The 23340-nt window shown below is 37.1% G+C and overlaps 3 protein-coding genes across 3 annotated transcripts; 2 read left to right on the plus strand and 1 right to left on the minus strand.

The window, feature by feature from the left end:
• Positions 1-876: 876 nt before the first annotated feature.
• LOC311097994 (uncharacterized protein) lies at positions 877-2950 on the minus strand. Its single transcript, XM_084137994.1, has 2 exons — positions 2599-2950; positions 877-2025 (listed from the first exon to the last, which is right to left on the minus strand). Exons 1-2 carry the CDS (start codon positions 2923-2925, stop codon positions 1216-1218), a joined length of 1137 nt encoding a protein of 378 aa, XP_083994120.1. The 5' UTR covers positions 2926-2950; the 3' UTR covers positions 877-1215.
• Positions 2951-10033: 7083 nt separating this feature from the next.
• Positions 10034-14254, plus strand: LOC311097235 (lysosomal membrane ascorbate-dependent ferrireductase CYB561A3; the record flags this gene model as incomplete). Its single annotated transcript, XM_084136787.1, has 5 exons — positions 10034-10211; positions 12370-12572; positions 12714-12868; positions 13083-13248; positions 13835-14254. 5 exons carry the CDS (start codon positions 10034-10036, stop codon positions 13856-13858), a joined length of 726 nt encoding a protein of 241 aa, XP_083992913.1. The 3' UTR covers positions 13859-14254.
• Positions 14255-14687: 433 nt separating this feature from the next.
• LOC311097934 (uncharacterized protein) lies at positions 14688-23236 on the plus strand. Its single transcript, XM_084137942.1, has 8 exons — positions 14688-14897; positions 16411-16609; positions 16690-16880; positions 17284-17454; positions 17752-17910; positions 21548-21682; positions 21802-21894; positions 21978-23236. The coding sequence occupies exons 1-8, from the start codon at positions 14883-14885 to the stop codon at positions 22410-22412; spliced, it is 1398 nt and encodes a 465-aa protein (XP_083994068.1). The 5' UTR covers positions 14688-14882; the 3' UTR covers positions 22413-23236.
• Positions 23237-23340: the final 104 nt, after the last annotated feature.

Consider the following 23340-nt stretch of genomic DNA (forward strand, 5'->3'; position numbering starts at 1 on the left):
ATTCTCAGCGTAACCAATGCCGTGAAAATGACCTTCAATCCTTCTTAAATGTTAAAGTCAACATGAAATGTCAATTACAACTTGGCTTGCTTCGGTAGTCAGTGTTACCGGTGTTATATGATGTTCAGCCGTACACACTGCATGAAAAGGGTCAAATCTGGTAATATCTGGCCTTGGTAAACTGCTGGGTAATTTCAGGTTTGCCGGATGTATGCGGAAAATACCTGAGCCAAGTTACACAAAACAGTGAATTTCCAGAAATACCAAGATACTTGGCGTACACGGACATATACAGGAATCTATGTACAGTAATTTCATAGACATACACAGCTGAAACACTGCAGGCTGTCAGGTGTGAAGACCTTTCATATATTAATGTGTCATGAAACCTCCCTGTTTTAGCCTGGTTGTTCACAGCTCTGAATAAGACTCAAAAAATGCAAGTTGGCAAGTCCATGACCTCAACCCCATCGATCACCTTTGGGAAGAACTGGAACAGACTTTGGAAAGCCTTTCCAAAAGAGTGGAAGCTGTTATAGCTGCAAAAGGGGGGGACCCACTCCATATTAATGTCTATGTATTTAGATGTCATTACAGTCCATGTTGGTGTAATGGTCAGGTGTCCCAATACTTTTGTCCATATAGTGTACATAAATCAATCTATAAATCAAAATAAAGCAAAACAAGAAAAAGGGAAAATTGAGCAAGATTTTGGTTGGTTTGGTTTGGTTTGGTTCTATTGTTTCTTTTTTTTTTTTTTTTTCTCCATTGGCAGATGTATCTTTTTAAAGCATAAACCTTACTAAAGCACAAATAACTCATTTTATTACATTTATCCTTCAAATAAGAAAAACACATTTTTATTGGGAAAATAATGATTTAAATTTAAGTAAATTTATTGATTTTAAGGATGCTTAAATTTATACAGTGTATTTATTTATTTACAAGACAATAAACACTGATTTATAAACAAGGCAAAAATGATTTTTGATGTTATTAGACATGATATAATTGATTGGCCCCTATGACTTTTCAAAGGAATAATTTGCTGTATATAAATACATATATGACCAGCACAAGAGAGTCATTGGAATTCACAAAGTTTAATTTTGGTATAATTGTCCTTCACATTTTTGGCCTCTGATATATGATGTATTTTTATCCATTGTCTCTGGGAAAAAAAATCTCTGTGCTTCTTCATACACGTTATTTATTTTATACTGCAGGTCCAAAGTGGTTCATTGTACGTTTAATCTTGCCATTGAAATAGTAAAAATGATCATTCTCCTCACTGAGTTCAACAATGTTTTGTGGCTTTTGTGTGATATATTTTCTGTGATTAATGATTTCATGTAGTTGAAGAGCGCTCTGGGTCTTGTGGTCTGACCTGGCATTACGTAGTTTGCTAGTGACAGAGGTGGTGTAGTTTACTTTGTCTAACATCATCCTTTCAAGGCATCTCTTTAAACCGCTGCTAGTACGGTGAATAAGCGAAGAGCACAGGCCTGTAATCATATCTGATGTAAGGAGGGGATTGCTGTTTTTTGTATTTTGTGTAAAGCCACGTTCTGCTTCTTTGACTTGTATTGTTGTTGCCGTCACACATGGCATTACGGTGTCTTGGTAATCCTCTATCTTTTCAGCTTCAGAAAAGCTGTATGGAATTTCATCTAAGCTGTTCAGGTTTAAAGGTCCCATGTTATGATGACTGAAGAGGGTTTGCATGGGTTTGGCCAAAAAGACTCCAGAAAGGATGTCGACCAGTTGCTTCACCATCATCCATTTCCACTTACATTTCTCCTGACTGTTTTGGATAACCGCTCCTTCAAAACTAACCCCTTTTGCGTTTGTGTGGTGGTATGCAATCCAGCGAATATAGACTTTGTTCTGCCAGTTCCTCACTTGCATGTGTTTTGCATTGGGATCAAACACACCACTTAAAATATGTGTGGTTGATGGGAAGGTTCTTGAGGTGACTTGAGGTGGGAGTGAGTGCAACTTTCCTCTGAGCAGATCATCAACAGCCTGTCAGAAGCAAAAGGAACAATGGCGGAAATAAGAAATATGAATGAAAAAACAATAGAGACATTCTGCTGTCACTATATAAGTCTTATTTTAAGCTCTTTTTTGTGTTTAACAAAGATTGTACTTAAATAATTCTAGACTGTATTAATTATTAAATTAATAATTCATTCATAATGAAATATTCAGTGAGCAAGGATCAAAGGTTTCTTTTTGTTCACTTTCATCGCTTTGAATTCTTTTAATATAATTCATTGACAACTTTAAATATGCATATGAGATTCTTTTTAATACTGACTATGTGCTTTTTTCTGCCAAATGGCAGATATTTTCATAAATTGTTAATAGAAAACACTTTGTTGTAAAGAAAAGAAAATCAAAAAATAATATAGTCAAAAGAAACATTCAGCCAAATCTTGCTTGTATGGAATACAAAAGGAGTTATAAATCCATGAAAGTGAATTTAGGATTTTAAACGTATTAAATGTGTTAATAGACATGCATAACTGCAGAACATTTCAGAAGAAACTTTTCTATTATTCAAGACATTATCAGAGGATAAAAATACGACCTTACCGATGGTGATATATACCAAGTCTTGATATTCTTCAAGAGATCCTGTTCTGAAAAATCAGAGAACCCTATATGGCCTAATTTATATGCCCAAACAAATGGCACATGTCTTAAGGTTGGAAAAATAGCAATGGAAATACATTTTTCTTCATGGCATCTACAACAGAAGTCCACAGAAGCTTTTTTAAGAAGCAGTCGAAGATGGGCCCATCCCTTGTAGAAGTGTCCTTCACAGTGGTTCCACTTTTCATTGTGTTGATCCGGCTGAAAAATTGTACCCCAAACATACAAGCACATTGAAGTGAAGCCGAGGAGCCTTTGTAGCCTCATTGTGTCTCTATCTCAACAGCTGTGTGGAAGCAGTTGAGCTTTTGCGACAAGCTCTTATCTTTGTTTGATACTCGTGCCACACATGACTCACTGTGTTCTGCCACAGGATACTAGTCCTCTTAAAACTCATTAACACTGGAAGCCTGACTATGCAAAGTGTTTTTGTTGTTGTGGTTAAAGCCAAACATTCAGCACCCATTACTCCAGTCTTCATTGTCATGTCCTTCAGAAATCATATATATGTATATGTATATGTATATGTATATATATATATATATATATATATATATATATATATATATATATATATATATATATATATATATATATATATATATATATATATATATATGATTTCTTATGTGTGTACTAATGATCATTTATAGCTCTATAGTAATGCTCAGTCTCAGCTAGTAGAGCATGTCACTAGTAATGACAAGGTCATGTGTTAGATTCATGATGTCTTATTAACACGGGAGGAGCACATTCAGTTAATCAACTCAATTAACGAGATAAGAGGTGTATATACTGTATACAGTAGACTTACCTCTGTTCCATGACAGTTTTCCAGAATTTGGCACTGCCCTAAGTCCCCAACAAGAAAAATCTTTTGTCCTTGAGGAATCTTTGCCGCAATCTTTCGGCCTAAGGAGTGATTCCTCTGCATTATCTCGCGGGCGTCAGCCCAAACAAACAGGTCCCCACACGCCGAGACGCCGAGGCCTACCCTCGCCACCACGGGTGAAACATCCTTCTGCATATTTCTTTAATCTAGCCCACTCAATCATTCCTGTCATAGACAAATGGACAGTAAGGTCCGTCGAGCACTAAGCTTGCGTGGCAATACCGTCCTCTTCCCACAAAGGAATAGAGCTAGGTTGCCTCCTAACCCGTCGGATCTAACTTGCTTTCACTGCTATAGCATTGTTATATCTTATGGTCCCGCAGGAGCTCCATTTCTCCGTCCAGCTGGCTTTCACTGCCGCAGTAGTGTTATACTCCACTCCCGCAGGAGCTCTATTTCTCCGTGTAACCTTGCTTTCACTGCCACAGCAGTCCCCAGACAACTACCAACGAGGCTTGCCCATCCGGTGCCATGAGTATTGAACTCCTGTCGGATGCTGTGATAACTCTCCCGATCGAGGAACTATGTCTTTCTCCGTCCGACTGCCGATGAGACTTACCTGTCCGATGCCGTAAAGCTACGCCGCAAGCTGCTCCTGTCAAGACGCGGCATAAGCCCTCCCGATCAGGCGTTCCAAATTACACTGCTCATCGTTCATCAACCGATAGGGCCCGTCCGCCCGTGAGTTACTCCCGTCAAGGAGCTCCTGGGAGGACCACGTTTAAAGGTCCCGTATTATGCACCTTTTCACAAGATGTAAAATAAGTCTCTGATGTCCCCAGAGTGTGTATGTGAAGTTTCAGCTCAAAATACCCAACAGATCATTTTTTACAGCATGTTTAAATTGTCATTTTTTGGGGCTCAGAAAAACGCGCTGTTTTAGTGTGTGCCCTTTAAATGCAAATAAGCTGCTGCTGGACGACCCAGGGGGCGGAGCTTCATGAGCTCATGCTCAGTCTCTCAGTCTCAAGGACAATTTCATCTCACGGAATGATGATAATATCAGAAACTCTCAGTAACGGTGTTCATTTCGGGTCGGACAATAATGCCTACAGAGTCAGAGTGCTGTATAGAGATGGAACAGGTATAGTTTAGTAGTTTAATTACGGTTATTATAACGTATTTGTCATCTGCTTGTATGTATCCATTATTTATTAATAGCCTACAAGTCTGCTGTTTCGGACCAGGTCCGAATGATGATCAAACATATACTGATGAGTTTAATAAAGTTTATTGTACATCACACAAAAGATGAAGCGTCAGTTTTACTTCAGAAAATCACCGTAAGAGCTGAGTAAACACAGTAAGTTATAAGAAGTGCGCAAGTACATAAACGAATTTCGGTAGAGTTGAGGGAGCATTCCTGTGGGCAGAGGTTAGTCAAAAAACTGTTCTACTTACGTCATTAAAGAAGGAAGTAGAGGGATGTAGTCCAAACGGGCCGTTCAATGTAGGCGACTTCTGTTAAATAAAATATCTCGCTTGGCATTGAACTTTATAATTTTACAGATATTATTTATACTCTAACAACAACATTACACACTAACTAAAGTTTGAAACATGGGATCACGAAGAACGGGACCTTTAAATAATTAACCTAATTAACATGGGAGGAGCACATTCAGTTAATCAACTCAATTAACGAGATAAGAGGTGTATGTACAGCAGACTTACTTCTGTTCCATGACAGTTTTCCAGCATCCCTCCACCACCCCATCTCCTCACTTCTAACTATTACTACTATCCCAACCTGGGATGGGGGGAGTACTCTGGGTTCGGGCCAAATTCCGAGCTCGGAGCCCTCCCCTCAGACAGCATGTTAAATACGCATAAACTTTACTCTATTTAATTATACAATATATACCTTTAATGAATTTTATGTCACTTAGGATAAAGGTCTAAAATGTGCTTCAATGGAAGACTAATGGAGTCAAATTGGACTGTTGTCTTTTTTTCTTTCAAAATGAAAGGTCTTTCTGAGCATGTGACAGAATGAAGTGTGCATTGACATTTGCATGTCATTATGAAAGCGTGCAGATGATCTCTGTTCAAAGTCTCCCAGGGCTCTGACACATTTGATATCTAACCTGAACACAGGAAAGAAAGCGCACCTGAAACTTTACACCCACGGAGGTAGGAATGATGTTATTCTGATTTGGAGCACACATTTATAGACCAAATACATGTCTATTCTTTTAGTTTTCTTCATACTTGTGCTAATTTAAAAATATAAACATTTGAATTGTTAGTGACCCTGAAAAACAAAAATTATGTTTGATTAAAATTTGATTCAGGACCACAGCTTTTTATAATGACCCTATGAACACCGTATTCGATCAGAGAAATATTGTTGTCTTTCGGTTTGTGACGACAGCACAAAAGAAAGAACGCACTTTCATTTGAGGTACCGTTTCCTTTGCGATCAAAGTCAAAGATCACTTATAACAGAGAGGAAAGGTGGTAGTGTGAGGACAAATAACAATGAGAAACCGATGGAAAAACACATGGTATGCAAAGCATACACTTCAGTTATAGCCAGAAAAATGTCAAAGAATAGAAGCCAATCCATCTCACAGATGGAGGTCAGACCATCATTAGCAGTGGTCACATATGGGGTCCTTTCGATCCTTACCGTGAAGGTTGCGTAACGTAAAGTCCAAAGCCACAGCTAAGTCAGCAGGGACTTTTAGGTCTTATATAATTGCTATTATATCATGTTTTTAGAAGCTCAACTTCTAAATGATCATCTAAAACACTTATTCTTTCATTCTTATTTTCATGATTATGAAGACATTATTTCACTAATGAGGGGTCACAAAAACTAAAATGAAAGTTTTGTTTCAGATTTTAATAACTCAGTCAAATATTCAAATGAAGAGTTCAGATGCAAAAGCCTCTAAGAGCCATCTGAAATTTTCTTCTAGAATGATCATTTTTATCAAGCTTGTATATTTCAGTTCAATAATTTCACTTAAATGGCAATGCAAATTACCTATTAATTGTCATTTAAGTGAAATTACTGAACTTAAATATACAAGCTTTATAAAATTATCATTCTAGAAGAAAATTTCAGATGGCTCTTAGAGACTCTTCAAATGTTTACAGCAAATTCATAATTAATACAATTAATAAGTTTCATCCATCCATCCTGTCTATTTATCTTTCTGACTGCCTAAACCTTAAAAAAAAAAATCATAAAATACTTTGTTAAATTGACATTCAAAGTTGTCTTGACAAACTTTTCTTTTGTAGTTAAAAATTTCTTTGAATTTCAGTTATTTCTAATTCCTTACATTCAAATTTGAATCACAATCCTGCATACTGTTTGCCACCTCATATTCAGGAATTGAATTGGAATTTAAAAGGCATTCTCAGTTCAGTTCTGAAACCCTGGTTGACTGTACTTACTTACACTGTACTGCTGATGCTGTTATATTTTATGTTTGCACTACATATTTGTATTCTACTATCATCAGGCATAATTGAAGACATTGAAGACATTGCCACTGAAGACGATGGGCAACGAAATCGCTAAAACAAACGTGTTAAACAGAAGCAGCAGGAATGTGCGAGTCTTTATAAGCAAAGAGCAGCTGGATGTTGAAGCCTTCATTACAAAATACACCGGCCAAGTTTTGATGGACACTGTGCTGCCGCATACTCCAATGAAGAAGTTCTGCTTTCGGCCCGACATCCCAAACTACCGTATCCTAGTTTCTGAAAACGGTGAGCTTCCTTGGGAAGAGAACCAGTATATTTCACTGTTTATTGAGGATGAGGACAATAAGGAAGTCTGTATTAAGCACGTCTGTCTCTGTGTGCCTTTACCTTCCGGAACGTCCATTTTAATATATGATATATGATCAGTTAGACATACTATGTCTGTTAATCGACGCCTCCAGTAAATGACATATAAATCCTCCTTTGTTGTATTCTGCCATTTAATTTTATATATCTTTGATAAATGCATCCGAAATGGTTCCTTTTCAGAATGAGTAAATAAATATATCTGAACAATGTAGATCTTTGTACATCTTGTGTTTTGAAAGCATATTTCATGACCATGAAAGCACACCATGTGACTTTTGGCAGACTCAGTTTTTTGGTCTGACTGAGAAGATGGCAATTTCTTTAATTTGATAAGTGAGTAAACGGCCAGTGGTATTTGAATGAAGCAAGCACACTGTCATTCCCTTACATGGGTTGGTTTCCTGATAATGTGAGTACAATAAGTGACTGGCAGATGAAGGCCACCTAAGACATTGCACTTTTATTATTAATACATTCATCTCCTTCTGAATTCGTTAGGTCAGTTCCTGGACAATGCCAGTCATTTAGTTCATGTCCCTTGTCCAACGTAGATAATACGTGCCATTTAGATAAAGGTTGAGTGAGATAATTAACTCCTAAAAGACATATCATATCATATTTGCATTTTATCTGCTCTCACGATGGCTTGTGTGAAAGAACATCTAGCGAGACAAAAATTCTGAAGACACGCTTCATCACAGTGACACTAACGCCTTTGTGGTGCTTTCACGGCTAAATGACACAGCAAAAAAGGAAATTTGCAGTGTGCTCTGTGTTTAGAACTTCAGTGGTATAGTGGCATTTGCCATTTACTAGCATAGTTGTGGGTATTTGGTGACGGATGCTTGTATGGTTTAGTGCCTGAAGCAATGGCCTAAAGAACAGGAAGGTGATTTATTCAGTACTCAAGCCACAGAAATTCATTTGTAAAAGAACATTTTAAGTTTTTGGACAACAGATATTTCACCTTTGTAAGAGTCTAATTCATTTCTATATATAAAATCCCTCAAATAATACATCACAAAGGCTTGGCACCCATTGAGTCTCCACTATAGTTATGTAGACATGAGACAAGCAGAACTGTTCAAACTTTTTTTTAGCTTTCAAGGAGAATGAGTTAACAGCACGACCATGACTTGCAAAACATCTCTCAAAATTCTGGGGTTGGACACATAAAAGAAAGTTGCAGAGAAAAACAGAGGAGAAAATATGTCCATTGAATGTCTGGAACATAAAAGCAAGGTAAGACTATAGGATATTTCATTTATGTGACTATATAAGCTAACATTTCAAGACATTCTATGCTGGATCTTTTGTAGTTACAGAATTAAAGTATAAGCTTATAAACGTTTGTCACTTAACAGCTTTATCAGACATTTCAGTTACACTTTATTTCTGTGTTACAGTGTAATTATTTATTATATAAATACTGAGTAACAATAATTAACTACATATACTTACTACAGTATATGGTTATCAGAGGTGGACAGAAACAAAGTACATTTACTTGAGTACTGTACTTAAGGACACTTTTTGAGTATCTGTACTTTACTTAAGTATTATTTTTTCTGGAAACTTTTTACTTTAACTTCACTATGAAAGATAAATATTGTAGTTTTTAGTCCACTACATTTCTGTCAAGGTCCTTGAGTAGAAAGTAGTAATGTCAGTCAGGGGATGATTTTGGTTGGAAATGAAAGTCGAGTTGAAATTATAACCCGACGTCGGTTTGACATGGATTTTGGTTGGAAAGTCGGGTTGACATCAGAAACCAACATCAGTCGGGTCCTGACGTCAACCTGGTTTTCATTTTCAACCACAATACAACGTCTGTCCAACGTTGGAGATTAACGTCAATCTGACGTTGGATTCTGACATCAACCTGATTTTCATTTTCAACGTTGGGTTTGGTCTTCTAAATGCGAATTTTGTCATTGTTTTGGAGCACACTAGCTTATAGATAACAGTAAGGCTGACATATTCATACTTAAAGCAAAAAAACTTTAAATAGGGCACTATTTGAGGGAACAGCCATTTGGGTGTCCGAAACCATTGTGGACGTTATTGAGTGCACTTATTCAATCTCACATTCAATCCCACTACTGGAACTGTGTTCTAGAAATAAATTTGATATTGATATGAGGGTATAGTAGGCAGGCATAGATTCAGAGGCATAAGGTACTGTAAGTATTACATACAACAATGCAACAATAATAAAACAATGCATTGACACTTACTTTTTACTTTTGATACTGAATTTTGATACTTTTAAAAACGAGTACTTTTAGTAAAAATACTTTTAGTAAAAATCGGTCTTTACAACTTTTACTTGTACGGAGTAATATTTGACCAGTAGTATCTATACTTTCACTCAAGTAAGGAAGTTGTGTACTTTGTCCACCTCTGATGGTTAGGGTTATAATTAGGTTTAGGGTTAGGTTTAAGGTTAGTTCCATAAGCACAATTTATAGTAATTTATATAGTAACTACAAGTAACATGTAACAAAAACACTGTAAAATAGTGTTACCGACATTTCTGTTATTTGCTGAGCAATAATAAAGATATTGAAGATGTCTCTATTGAAGATGATAACCTTAAATAAAGAATTAAATGTTTGTTTTGCTTTGAAATTATTGGTTTATCCAATCAGTCCAATGTTTCTTTACACACAGATGCGTTTGCCTGTGTCTTTCTATGTGCTGAGCGTGTGGCTCGGGTTTTTGTGTGTGATAATCGTGTTTCTGTGGAGTGGAACCTGGAGAGGAGGGTTTGCTTGGGATGGTTCATTTCTGCAGTTTAACTGGCACCCGGTCCTCATGGTGACGAGTCTTGTGGTGTTATATGGAAATGGTGAGAAGTCTCTTTCTCTCACATGTAAACACTTTTTCTATTCCTCTCTTGTTTTAAGTGGCAGACCTCTTCTCTTCTCTTTCCTTTTCTGGTTAATGGTCTTGCTCCACAGACAGTCCTATAAGAAAAAAAATCACTAATGATTTCTGTTTAATAACGCAATTGTTTCTCCGAGATGGCAGTGAGATTAAATGGAGAGCAAATCGAGATTTGGCTTAAAGATATAGTTCACAGAAAAAGGATAATTCTGTCATATTTTAATTTATAACTTAAGCTATGTCATTCCAAACCTGTATGACTTTCTTTATTGTGGAACACGAAATGTGATCTGTCACACGTGTATGACAAAATCAGTGCTGAACAAGTGCCCTAAGTGTGTGAGTAATATTTTCCACCACATTTAACGACAAAATGTTAGGTAAATGTGTAATGATATAACAAGGATTTAATTAAACACAAACAGCTGTGCTCGTCTAATGGACAGTCTTTCAAGCTGTATTTGCTATAGTGAGTGAGAAAAGCTGTTTGTTTGTGAAGCATAGATGTGGAGAAGAGGGAGGATATTCAATAACCATTTTATTCTTAGTTTTAGCAGTGAACTTTTGTTTTGAAACTCACATGGGAGAAAGGTTAACAATTATAAAAGAAAAATGGAGGGATCAGTTTTAGATAGTAATACTGTTACTTTAATTTGCCATGATACTGATTACCACTTTCATAATTCATAGTATTATTTAGACTACCGTTCAAAAAAAGTTTAAAAGTTGATTAATAATATATTAAACAGTACGGTACTGGGGCTAAAGGCACACCTTAAGAAAAAAATACTTTTCACAACACCCATAGTGTATGATTGCAGAAAATATATAGACTATGTTTATATTTAACATTGATGGAACGACAGATTTTGTGTGAAAATTAATCATAAAAGTGGTTTATTTTGTTTTAAAAATCGTATAAATGTATGAGGCACACAGCATGGGGCAAAAGGCACAAAGTATTGATACAAATACTTTAGCTAAATAATATTTAGTAATAGATTTACAGTAGTAACAATAAATTATATTTTATTATATGATAAGATTAATATCATATTTTTTAAATATGTAGATTTCATTATAAATATGGTAATTATCTCTGAGGTGGACACCCAACTTAATGATATTTACCATCTGAATCTAACCATGTCATGAATTTTTTTTATTTTTTTTAAGTCAGACAGCTGTTAATTATCATGTTAATTAAGAATATGTAAAAGTATGGTTTTTGTGCCTTTTGCCCCAACAGCAGAAATACCATACTTTTACATAATCTTCCGTTATTGAAAAACTGTTGCTTTAATTAGATTAGGACTAAACTGAAAATCATTAAGAAGACCTTTGTCTCGAAATATATTCAATAATTTTAGCGATTCTTATTTGCTATTTAAATCTACAACATTTAAAAAAAACATCAATACTAGATCAAATTAGCACAGAATCAACTTTGCTTTGCTGTTTGCGATCACGTCAAGGATCAGCCGAATTTCCACATGCATCTTGAAAAGCGGTTGTTTTGGAAAGTTTTGTGCTATTTAGTGGTTTAGAGGAGAATAAAATCAAAGGCGCCTATATTGTGAAATATTATTACAGTTTAAAATAACTGTTTTCTATTTTAATATAATTAAAAAAGACTGGATGGCAAAGCTGAACTTTCAGCATCATAACTCCAGTCATCAGTGTCACATGATCCTCCAAAAACCATTCTATGATTATTTGGTGCGCAATAAACATTTCTTATTATTATCAATGTTATGCTGCTTAATATTTTTGTGGAATATTTTTTTCAAGATTCTTTGATGAATTGAAACTTGAACAGCGTTAATATGAAATATTTTTTGTAACATTATAAAAATCTTATACTGTCGCATTTGATCAATTTTATGTATCCTTTATGCAAAGAATTAATATCTTTAAAAAACATTTTACTAACCCAAAACTTTTGAGCGATAGTGTACATGGTATCTTCCAAAGAAATGACTTCCAGGGATATTACAATGGGACCATAAAAACACATGGTACCACCATGTTCATACCATGTCCAAAAAAACACTTACTGTGAATGATATTTTTATCATATAGTTTTCTCTTTTCTCTGTGTCTGTCTGTCTCTCTCTTAGCCATAGTCCTGTACCGTGTTCCTCTCACCTGGAGCAGGTGGTGGTGTAAGTTGGCCCATGCAGGGCTGTTGTTCATGGCAGTGGTGTTGGCTGTGCTAGGCTTGTGTGCTGCCTTTGATTTCCACAGTGCCAACAACATCCCTCATCTGTATTCATTACACAGCTGGACTGGAATCTCCACAGTGGCTCTATTCACTTTGCAGGTATACCACACGAGATAGCCTGATGAATGACTTGACACATTATTTTCACTGCTTCATGCATGGTAAAGTTTCTGCTCCATCAAATTTCAATGGAATGATGGTTGACATCTCCTCCTCTGCCTTTGTCCTCTGATTGAATAGTGGTTTGTGGGTCTTTGCGCTTTCTTGTTGCCCTGGACCCCTTTGGCTATTAGAGCCCGCCTGAAACCTCTCCACATCTGGATGGGCATGGCCATCTTCATCCTGAGTCTCATCACCAGCCTGTCTGGGATCAATGAGAAACTACTACTGACGCTGTGAGTGACAATCCTATAATCACACCCATGTAGCTACAAGAAATGGCTGCAATTTATTATTCAGATAAATAATAACATTTCCCTTTGAACTAGTGTAGCTTATTATGGTGAAACCACCCATCTAATGATTTTAATTTTCATTCATTGTGTGTTTTGTTGACGGCTGAGTTGTTTGGATCTGTTTCAATATTCCCGACCAATTATGTCTCTGCAGAAACGGGAGAAATGGGAGCAATACAGAACCATATACGGCGCTGCCTGCTGAAGCTCTGTTTGCAAACTCATTAGGTGTTTTAGTTGTTGTTTTTGGATTGGTAGTGCTGAAAATACTGTCCAATCCGAAATGGAAGAATCCAGAGCTTGAGAATGAAACTGACAGGGTGAGTATGATGACATTCACTTTAAGATGCCAAAAATGAATTATAAGAATATATTTATTTTTTTATTTTTTTATTTTTTAAGAAATTTGCACTTTTATTCAGCAAGAATCCACTGAATTGTTCAAAAGTGACAGCAAAGACATTTATAATGTTACAAAAGATTTATATTTCAAATAAATGCTTTTCATTTTTCTTTTATCAAAGAATCATGAAAAAGGTATCATGGTTTCCACAAAATATTAATCAACACAACTGTTTTCAGCATTGATAATAAAATAAATGTTTCTTGAGCAGCAAATCAGCATATTGGAATGATTTCTGAAGGATCATGTGACACTGAAGACTGGAGTAATGATGCTGAAAATTCAGCTTTGCCATCACAGCAGATTATGTTTTAAAATAGTTTAAAATAGAAAACATTATCAAAATTATCTATATAGACCGAAACATTTGCACGGTAGTATGTGTTGTCTGCATTTAATAAGGTTTTTTATTTTATTTTTATTTTTTACATTTGTGGCATTAAAAGTGCTGAACAGAGAGGTGATGGCTGATTTTATTCTTTTCTTTTTAATTTCATTTGTAGCCTTTGCTGACAGATGCCAGATGACGATTGGAGTAAACAAGATAAAAGAAGAAACACACTTTGGGTCACAATTATATAAATCATGTTTTGATTACTCTGTGGCATCTGATTGTTTTTATGTCTTGTTCATCTACTCATCCAAAACATCCGAATGCCAATTGATTGACATGTAACCTTATCAATGTTAGAGACAGACCTCTTGTGGTTATCAAAAATATTGCAAGAAAAATCTCAATAAATTTACCAGTGTACAAGTAGACTACTATATATCATGTCTTTTACGTTATATTTTTCATTTTATTTGTTTAATTTTTTTTTTTTTTATTGTAAAGTTGTTGAACTGTACAGTATTCCTGAGGAAAAGTGGAGATGCCGGGGATTGAACCCGGGGCCTCATACATGCAAAGCATGCGCTCTACCACTGAGCTACATCCCCTTGTAGAGCTAATCGGTGTGGGTTGCTACCATAGCTTTGTAGAAGACCATTTATGAAATTAAATATTATTTTTAGTATATATAAAATGTGATATTGCCAATTTAGGAAAACATTTTGTATCAGCTAAATTGTTAAAAACCTCCGTAGCTATATTCTAATAATTAGTTGAAATAAAATAAATTAATTAAGAATTTTATTATAAGTACAGGAGTGCAATAAATTAGATAAGATAATTAACGTTTCTGACTGCATTACATATTTCTAGATATTTAATATGATGGATTTTTCCTCTTATACCAGTGTACGTGCAGCCTTCGTTGTGGTGGCACCGGCGACATCCCTTACTCATCGATTACGGTGCTGATTGGTTTAAAATTTCAACCAAGCTGACGGTGGCCAATGAAAATAATTTACGTTGAGTTCTAATAATGACATCTCGTCATTTCGTTCATCGGTGTTGTGTGGCTGGAAACTCGCAGGTGAATGTGTGTACACGCAGATGACGAACCACACACAAGCGCTCTGAAATGGGATGTTTCATAGGCTAAAGACTACGACAAACGCCGGGCGGACTGCTGAATTTGAAGCGGATTTTTATTCTATATCAAAGGCATGTCCACTTTTGTGGTGAGTGAAAGTTTAAACGTAAAATGCTGTGGTTTTTGTGTTAGCTTGCTAAAGTTGTTAGCTTGATTAAGTGTGCAAAATCTGCGTGCAGCTTTTAAATTTCTGGACAATTGTGATTCAGTACAGTAGTCAAGATTTGCATTATCAACCTGGTATCGTTTTATAACTAACGTTACCCATTATTTTATTATAACGTTAGTTGCAGGCCTTCTGAAAAATATATTAATGTAACGTTAAACGGTTAGTGATGCATTAGGCCCATTTAAGCATGTGTATTACATCTACAACATTTACATGAATAATAGCATTTTGCAAACAAGAGTTTTTTGGAGTATCTTAGATCGTGGTTGTAATAATTTCTCATATTGTTGACAAACTTGCCGCCGGGCCAAGTTTCATTGGTTTTCGGCGGCGATGCTTACGATTACCACAAGGGGGTCTTAAAGAAATGCATAGTAAAACAATACGTGAAATATCTGCAATTCACTTAAACAACGACGAGTAGATACATTTTGCATGTTGATTCAGTTTAAACGAAATAATCTGTTTGTGGAAGTTTTTGTGTGTGCAGAACAGGAGGTAACAGATTTCAGGAAGCTCTAATGATGTCTTGTCAGATTTGGTGCTCCTACTGTAAATCTGTAGCTGTTTACATCAGAGCAAAATGCCTTCTAGGTCGGATATAAAATAATTTTAGACATCGCCAAAGTGAACTTGAGAAGCATTACACAGTCTATATGATAATATAGTAATGATGATAATAATATAATGTAAAGTAAGAATTTAAACACTGTAGCGCCCGGATGGACTGGACCATTTTATGCATGTCATTTTATTAATCTGATGCATCATTTGAATAATCTGAAGCATAGTTTTATTAATTTGATCCATAAATAACAATCAGGCTTTTATTCACATATAAACATTCATCAACTCACATGTTATGATAAACGGAAGCTCAAGCATGTTCGCTTGACATGTGAGAGAACCAATGAGGTTTGTTCTCTCGCTTCAACCATGTTCGGTTGAGCTTCTGTTTATGTTTGCTGATCAATGTTTATATGTGAATAAAAGCCTAAATTAAATCTGTTCCGCGTATAAAGCGACTGTGTCTTTAGAAACTTTTTGAAGTGTCAAAGTGGTAGTTGCGTGGACTGTCAATAAAGGGACAGAAATCTTTCAGATTTCATTACAAATATCTTAATTTGTGTTGCTGCAACATGGATGAACTAAAGTCTTAGGGGTTTGGATCGACATGAGGGTGAGCAAATGATGACAGAATTTAATTTTGGGGTGAAATAACCCTTTATTGTACAGCGACCTCCATTTACAGATTTCTCCTAGTTAGAACTAAATAAAAATGACTTCTTTATGTATTCAGATCAGAACAATAAAGTATGTTTTTTACTATGCCAGCCCTAAACAGCTGTCAGCACAGTAATAGGGCTACTTATTCAATACAATGTCTCTTTTAGAGTTGCATTCACAAGGCTGTCTGCAATTGTTTTTCTAGGCCCATCCCTCAGTTCGTGTCAGAGGAACAGAGCACGCATACACACCTGTGCTGTGTCAGGATGAGAAGTGTTTAGGGCAGGAGAAAGGAGTGCACATGCACTGCCCCCTCTGTTCTGTGGCCGAGGCTTACCAAGATCCCATCATCCTGCGAGCTCACTTCCGCATCAAACACGTGGACAAAGGCATTGACTTTGCAGGTGAGGAACATAAAATGTAGCTTTTATGACTGATGCTCTTTGAAATCAGTCTCTCTCTTACACTTATTTTTTATGGACAGGCTTGAAGGTGCTGCGCTGCTGTATCCATTGCGAGATTGTGGGAACTATTAAAGGAGAAAAGAGGTTTAAAGGTGCTCATTGGCACTGTTACCGCTGTAGAAATGGTTTCAACAGGCGGGACGAGGCCATCAAACACTACAAAACACACTTCCGAAATCCCCACACCACATTCCAGATCCAAGTCACTCAGGTAAAGGTGGATAACATTGGGCTAAAGGTCCATTCACACCAAGAACTATAACTACAAAGATAACTGTATTAGCGACCACACCAATGTATGGTAATGTTCTGTTTATAATAAGTGCACACTATAGTTATATTGTCTGCCACTTTGAATGCTCTAGCTCTTTAAAGTCATGTGGATTTCTGATTGGCTGATGCTTTTATCATTAAAAAAATGTACAACGATATCATTCCTCTCTGTCATTAACGTAATGACAGTTATAGTTGTGGTGTTGACTTGCCTATTTTTTCATCAAGTTAGAATATTTTTTTTAAATGTTATAGTTATCGTCCTTAGTGTGAACAGCCTTTTTTTTCGCATTGGATCGCTCTTTTTGAACCCAATAATGTTTGCATGATTCCTCTCCCAGAATGTGAACTGCCGACAGTATTATGGGGAGAGCTCAGAGGCTCATGGTAAAGCATATGAAGGGCTGGCAGTGAGTCTTGGACCAGGTGGAGATGGCACAAGCATTGGATCCATATTAACTCAGCCCATCCTGACCACTGGCACTGAAACCCTATTGACTGTGGAGCCAAAGGTAGACTTGTTTTATTAAAGTTTTATTAAGTCCTGTCTCTATGAAGCCCCTCCTTCCGAAAAGCACAATATGCTCTGATTGGTGTGTTGTGATTGGTCAACCCCTTCAAGCGTGTTTGGGAAGTGTCACGACCTTTAGCATAACCGTGAATTTCAGCAGACTTGGGCGGGAATTATTTAAATACATTTAAATTGACGTGTACATTCTCAGAAGAAAACTCAAGATTACAATAGTGTGTTAGCTTAGCTTAGTGTTTGATTTGAAATATTGTTGTCAACCTTTCCTTTGTGTTTGAAGGAAGACGGTGAGAGGAATGGGATCCCACTGGGTGCTGAGGAGGAAGTGGGGTCTTCCCAGAATTCATCTGATGGGACACAGACTCTTGTTCTTATGGACCCTGATGGACAGGGAAACAGTGTGATCTATGACATGGCTACTGGTATCATAACTGAACAGGTCATTGATAACAGAACATATTACTGTTTTATGGTATTTAATGATGAATGCTCTGTGAAAAAAAACTTCTAAATATATATATAAATATAGCTGCGAGCAGCGATTACGGGCCCAAGCCAGTGGCACCGCAACCCCGGTGCCTTTAGTTACCTAAAGCCACCGGGGTGGCGGTGCTGCCGGCTTTGGCCCTTCATCGCTGCTCGCAGCTATATTTATATATATACAGTGAGGAAAATAAGTATTTGAACACCCTGCTATTTTCCAAGTTCTCCCACTTGGAAATCATGGAGGGGTCTGAAATTGTCATCGTAGGTGCACGTCCACTGTGAGAGACATAATCTAAAAAAAAAATCCAGAAATCACAATATATGATTTTTTAACTATTTATTTGTATGATACAGCTGCAAATAAGTATTTGAACACCTGTCTATCAGCTAGAATTCTGACCCTCAAAGACCTGTTAGTCTGCCTTTAAAATGTCCACCTCCACTCCATTTATTATCCTAAATTAGATGCACCTGTTTGAGGTTGTTAGCTGCATAAAGACACCTGTCCACCCCATACAATCAGTAAGAATCCAACTACTAACATGGCCAAGACCAAAGAGCTGTCCAAAGACACTAGAGACAAAATTGTACACCTCCACAAGGCTGGAAAGGGCTACGGGGAAATTGCCAAGCAGCTTGGTGAAAAAAGGTCCACTGTTGGAGCAATCATTAGAAAATGGAAGAAGCTAAACATGACTGTCAGTCTCCCTCGGACTGGGGCTCCATGCAAGATCTCACCTCGTGGGGTCTCAGTGATCCTAAGAAAGGTGAGAAATCAGCCCAGAACTACACGGGAGGAGCTGGTCAATGACCTGAAAAGAGCTGGGACCACCGTTTCCAAGGTTACTGCTGGTAATACACTAAGACGTCATGGTTTGAAATCATGCATGGCACGGAAGGTTCCCCTGCTTAAACCAGCACATGTCAAGGCCCGTCTTAAGTTTGCCAATGACCATTTGGATGATCCAGAGGAGTCATGGGAGAAAGTCATGTGGTCAGATGAGACCAAAATAGAACTTTTTGGTCATAATTCCACTAAACGTGTTTGGAGGAAGAAGAATGATGAGTACCATCCCAAGAACACCATCCCTACTGTGAAGCATGGAGGTGGTAGCATCATGCTTTGGGGGTGTTTTTCTGCACATGGGACAGGGCGACTGCACTGTATTAAGGAGAGGATGACCGGGGCCATGTATTGCGAGATTTTGGGGAACAACCTCCTTCCCTCAGTTAGAGCATTGAAGATGGGTCGAGGCTGGGTCTTCCAACATGACAATGACCCGAAGCACACAGCCAGGATAACCAAGGAGTGGCTCTGTAAGAAGCATATCAAGGTTCTGGCGTGGCCTAGCCAGTCTCCAGACCTAAACCCAATAGAGAATCTTTGGAGGGAGCTCAAACTCCGTGTTTCTCAGCGACAGCCCAGAAACCTGACTGATCTAGAGAAGATCTGTGTGGAGGAGTGGGCCAAAATCCCTCCTGCAGTGTGTGCAAACCTGGTGAAAAACTACAGGAAACGTTTGACCTCTGTAATTGCAAACAAAGGCTACTGTACCAAATATTAACATTGATTTTCTCAGGTGTTCAAATACTTATTTGCAGCTGTATCATACAAATAAATAGTTTAAAAATCATACATTGTGATTTCTGGATTTTTTTTTTTAGATTATGTCTCTCACAGTGGACATACACCTACGATGACAATTTCAGACCCCTCCATGATTTCTAAGTGGGAGAACTTGCAAAATAGCAGGGTGTTCAAATACTTATTTTCCTCACTGTATATTTATATATATATATATATATATATATATATATATATATATATATATATATATATATTAAGTGTGCAAAATATTCCACAACATTGATTAACGTTGATTAACCCGTTGATTAACTGGTGGTAAAATATTCTCACCAAAATAAATTCTTCTCCAAAATAAATATTCTCCAAAAAATAAATAAATCATGTCATTCATAGTGCTATACTGCCCTCTTGTGTTCAAAATCAGGTAGGACTATTGTATGTATATAAAAATATACTAGGTATGTGGCATACCTAGTATATTTTTATATACATACAATAGTCCTACTTGATTTTGAACACAAGAGGGCAGTATAGCACTATGAATGACATGATTTATTTATTTTTTGGACTAAAAAAACATTCTGGCTGTTTTTATACTTAAACAATTATTAAATTGAAAAAAAAGTGTTTCCATTTTTGACATTACTTTAATCCCTCGCCATAGCAAAACCGTTTGAGATATGTATTATCTGTTCACAATTTAGCATCTTTAATGTATTTTCATCATGTTGAAAAAGTTTGGTGGGAATAAAATAAACCACTTAAGAGGAGTGGGTAAAAATTCAGAGGCTGATTTTGCAAAGAAATCCACATTCAAACCAAAATATCTGACTTCCTGTTGGTCGGAGCTAATGACTGTAAATTAGAAAGTTGTCCGGCTCGATGAGACGAATATACGTATTGATTTTTTAAACTGTAGGTAAAACTAACCCCCCCCACTTTTGTCAAAAGCATTTTGAAAGTGACACACTTCCTGCTGCCAGTTGGTGGCGCTATAACTTTGACTCACAATAGTTGCATCCATCTGATCGGCCTCTTACCACGAACACGATGCTGAAGTTTCATCAAGATCAGTTAATGTATGCAGAAGTTATACCACTACGTGTTTCTCTTTTCTCGCCATAAATTCATTTCCTCACCACGGCCAAACCGTTCGAGATATCAAAAATCCGTCCGCAATTTAGCATCCTCAATGTCTTGACTTCATGCACACCGAGTTTGGTGGGGATCGGATGAATTCTCTAGGAGGAGGACATCAAATTCCACAGCAAGCGTTTTCCAAACAACCCATAATAGCCGACTTCCTGTTGGGCTGACGTAAAACTTGACGAGGGAAAGTTGTTCGGCCTGATGAGATCTATATGTGTAACGAGTTTCATATTAATTCATGCAAGCGTGTTTGATATATGGACCAAGTTTTCAGACCCCGTTCAAGGGGGCGCTGTTGAGCCCCCCTTGAGGAGGAGTGTTTCAAATTCCAGAGCGTACGTTTTTCAAACAACCCATAATAGCTGATTTCCTGTTGGGCGGAGCTAATAACATAGAGTGCGGAAGTTGTTCGGCCTGATGAGATCTATATGTGTACCGAGTTTCATACTAATACGTTCTTGTATGTGTCCAAGATTTCAGATTGTGTTCTAGGGGCGCTGTCGAGCCCCCCTGCCACGCCCGGGTACCAGCTTCAGCCCGGGTTCTGACCTATTTTTTACAGTCTATGGTTCTGACCTGTGTGCAAAGTTTCAAGAGTTTTTGAGAACGTTAAGGGCCCCAAAAGTGCCTGAAAGGCAAAAAAAAAAAAAAATAATAGAAAAAAATAATCCTACCGAAAACAATAGGGCCTTCGTCCTTTCAGGGCTTGGACCCTAATTAGATTTGTCCATTTATCTATCATTATTGATGCAGCTAGACGTTTTTGAAGCTTTTTTAAAAATTTGGGGTTAATAATTATGTTTTTTTTTTTTTTTTACGGAGTGATCTAAAAGCTTTGTCACTGTAATTTCAGGACGCAGAAGGTTTGGAACAGACCCTGCTACAGAAACGACTCCTGGAGCTCCACCAGCAGATGTACACACTCCGTCAGGAGAAAGAGAATATGGAGAAGACACTACAAGCTGAGATTAAACAGCTCAAAGAACAGGTATACCTGCAATTAGTTTATATTTAGCCTTTTTTTGTAAAATGTCATTAAAGTTATATTCTATATTTATTTTTTTCTCTATGTAGTCTTCTTTTGTATTTCTTCTATTTTACTTTTAGGTTGCAAGTCTGGTTCAATCTAATGTTAGGATGTTTGAGGAACTGCAAGCATATCAATGTCCAGATCACAGCCAGCAGAAGGTGGCCAAGCTTGTAAGTGTTTAGAATGTATTGGCTTGGGCTACTTCAAATTGATATTTCTCCTGGGGAAAACTGTCTTACTTTTTTATTGTTAGATGGAAAACCTTGAAGCGCAGCACAAGGAGCTCCTGCAGGCCCAGTTGGCCTCACTCAGGAGAGAGATCCTGTCAGGAGCAGATAACATGCCAATCAATGGACACAAGGGTGCACTGCAGCTCAATGTGGATCTAGAAGAGCCACAAACTGAAGTTATCAGTGGCACTTTAACAGGACTGGAGGATATGGATGTACAATTACAAACTGAGCAGCATGAGGCACTAAGACCCACAGAGCTCGAACTAGTGCCAACCGATACAATCCCCTGTTTGGAGAGCCCCGGCTTGGACTTAGATTTGCCAAACACTGGCTTGACTACATCTAAGGTTTTAGAGGATAAACAGGAAGTGTCATTGTCCCTTGTGTCGTCTAAGAAGCGCAGCTCAGCGGATGACTCAGACACAGTTGAAAGCAAAGTACAAAGAGTCAGCTGAGAATGACTTGACATTAGAAACACTCGTCTCCATTCCTTTTTCTCAACACTTTTAAAATTTGCTGTTACCTTAGCCACACATTTCCAGGTCAGAAATCATGTCTGTATTCTGTCAATTAACGTAATATACATATACATTTCCATGATGCAATATGTTTGACCTTAAATGCTGCTTTGGCATTGGCAATGCTTTTTGATGGACTCATATGCTCTTGTCACTCAAAAAATGTCTGCATTGAATTTCAGTTAGCTTCTGTTGTTCTTTGAGCATAAATAGAAGCATGTTACTGATGTTGAATTCATAAACATTTTGTGATGAGCTGTGGAAAAACGTTTTATGTTGGGTTGCTAAATCTTGATGGTCTTGTCGGCATAACAGTACATTATTATCTTACTCTGGTTTTTCATATGCATTTTCCAATCCAATGCCACTAAAATAAGTGTATTTTATGGAGTTAAATTGTTTAACCGGTGCATTACTTTTACCATGTGTTCCGAACTGTTACTTTTCACAACGCTGATCCAGATGGACCAGATCAGCCCTTTGTGATTACATATAAAACACATTTTATAATTTGTACGTAGATGGATGTGGTATATGTCAGGTTTCATTATGTTATAATGTTTAGTATATGAATTTATCCACTGAGATAAACATAGTTCTGGGATTTGAATGCGGCTCATGGAGGATTCAGGGATTTACTCAACTTTTACTTTTTAACATTCAGCGAATGACCAACATCAGTGTGACACTGGGTAACACATGGGCAGCAGATGCATTTATACATCTCTAAATAATAATAAATAAAAAAAAATGTCTCTCTCCCTCTTTTTACGGTGGATTTTCAATTTAATGGCTTTGAAATATTCTCAGTATCGTAAATTATCACCAAATGCCACCTCCGTGCTGTTGACCAGTAGGCTATCAC

This window comes from Abramis brama, assembly GCF_963993115.1.
Source record: "Abramis brama genome assembly, chromosome: 15".
Lineage (NCBI taxonomy): Eukaryota > Metazoa > Chordata > Actinopteri > Cypriniformes > Leuciscidae > Abramis > Abramis brama.

Bases quoted from the DNA above. Each gene is read 5' to 3' on its own strand.
- LOC311097994 (XM_084137994.1), bottom strand. From the start codon at position 2,925: ATGAGGCTACAAAGGCTCCTCGGCTTCACTTCAATGTGCTTGTATGTT. The intron at 2,026-2,598 runs GTAAGGTCGTAT...TGCTTCTGACAG, and splicing joins CTTGGTATATATCACCATCG to GCTGTTGATGATCTGCTCAG.
- LOC311097934 (XM_084137942.1), top strand. The intron at 17,911-21,547 runs GTCATTGATAAC...CTGTAATTTCAG, and splicing joins CTGGTATCATAACTGAACAG to GACGCAGAAGGTTTGGAACA. The intron at 21,683-21,801 runs GTATACCTGCAA...TTTTACTTTTAG, and splicing joins TTAAACAGCTCAAAGAACAG to GTTGCAAGTCTGGTTCAATC.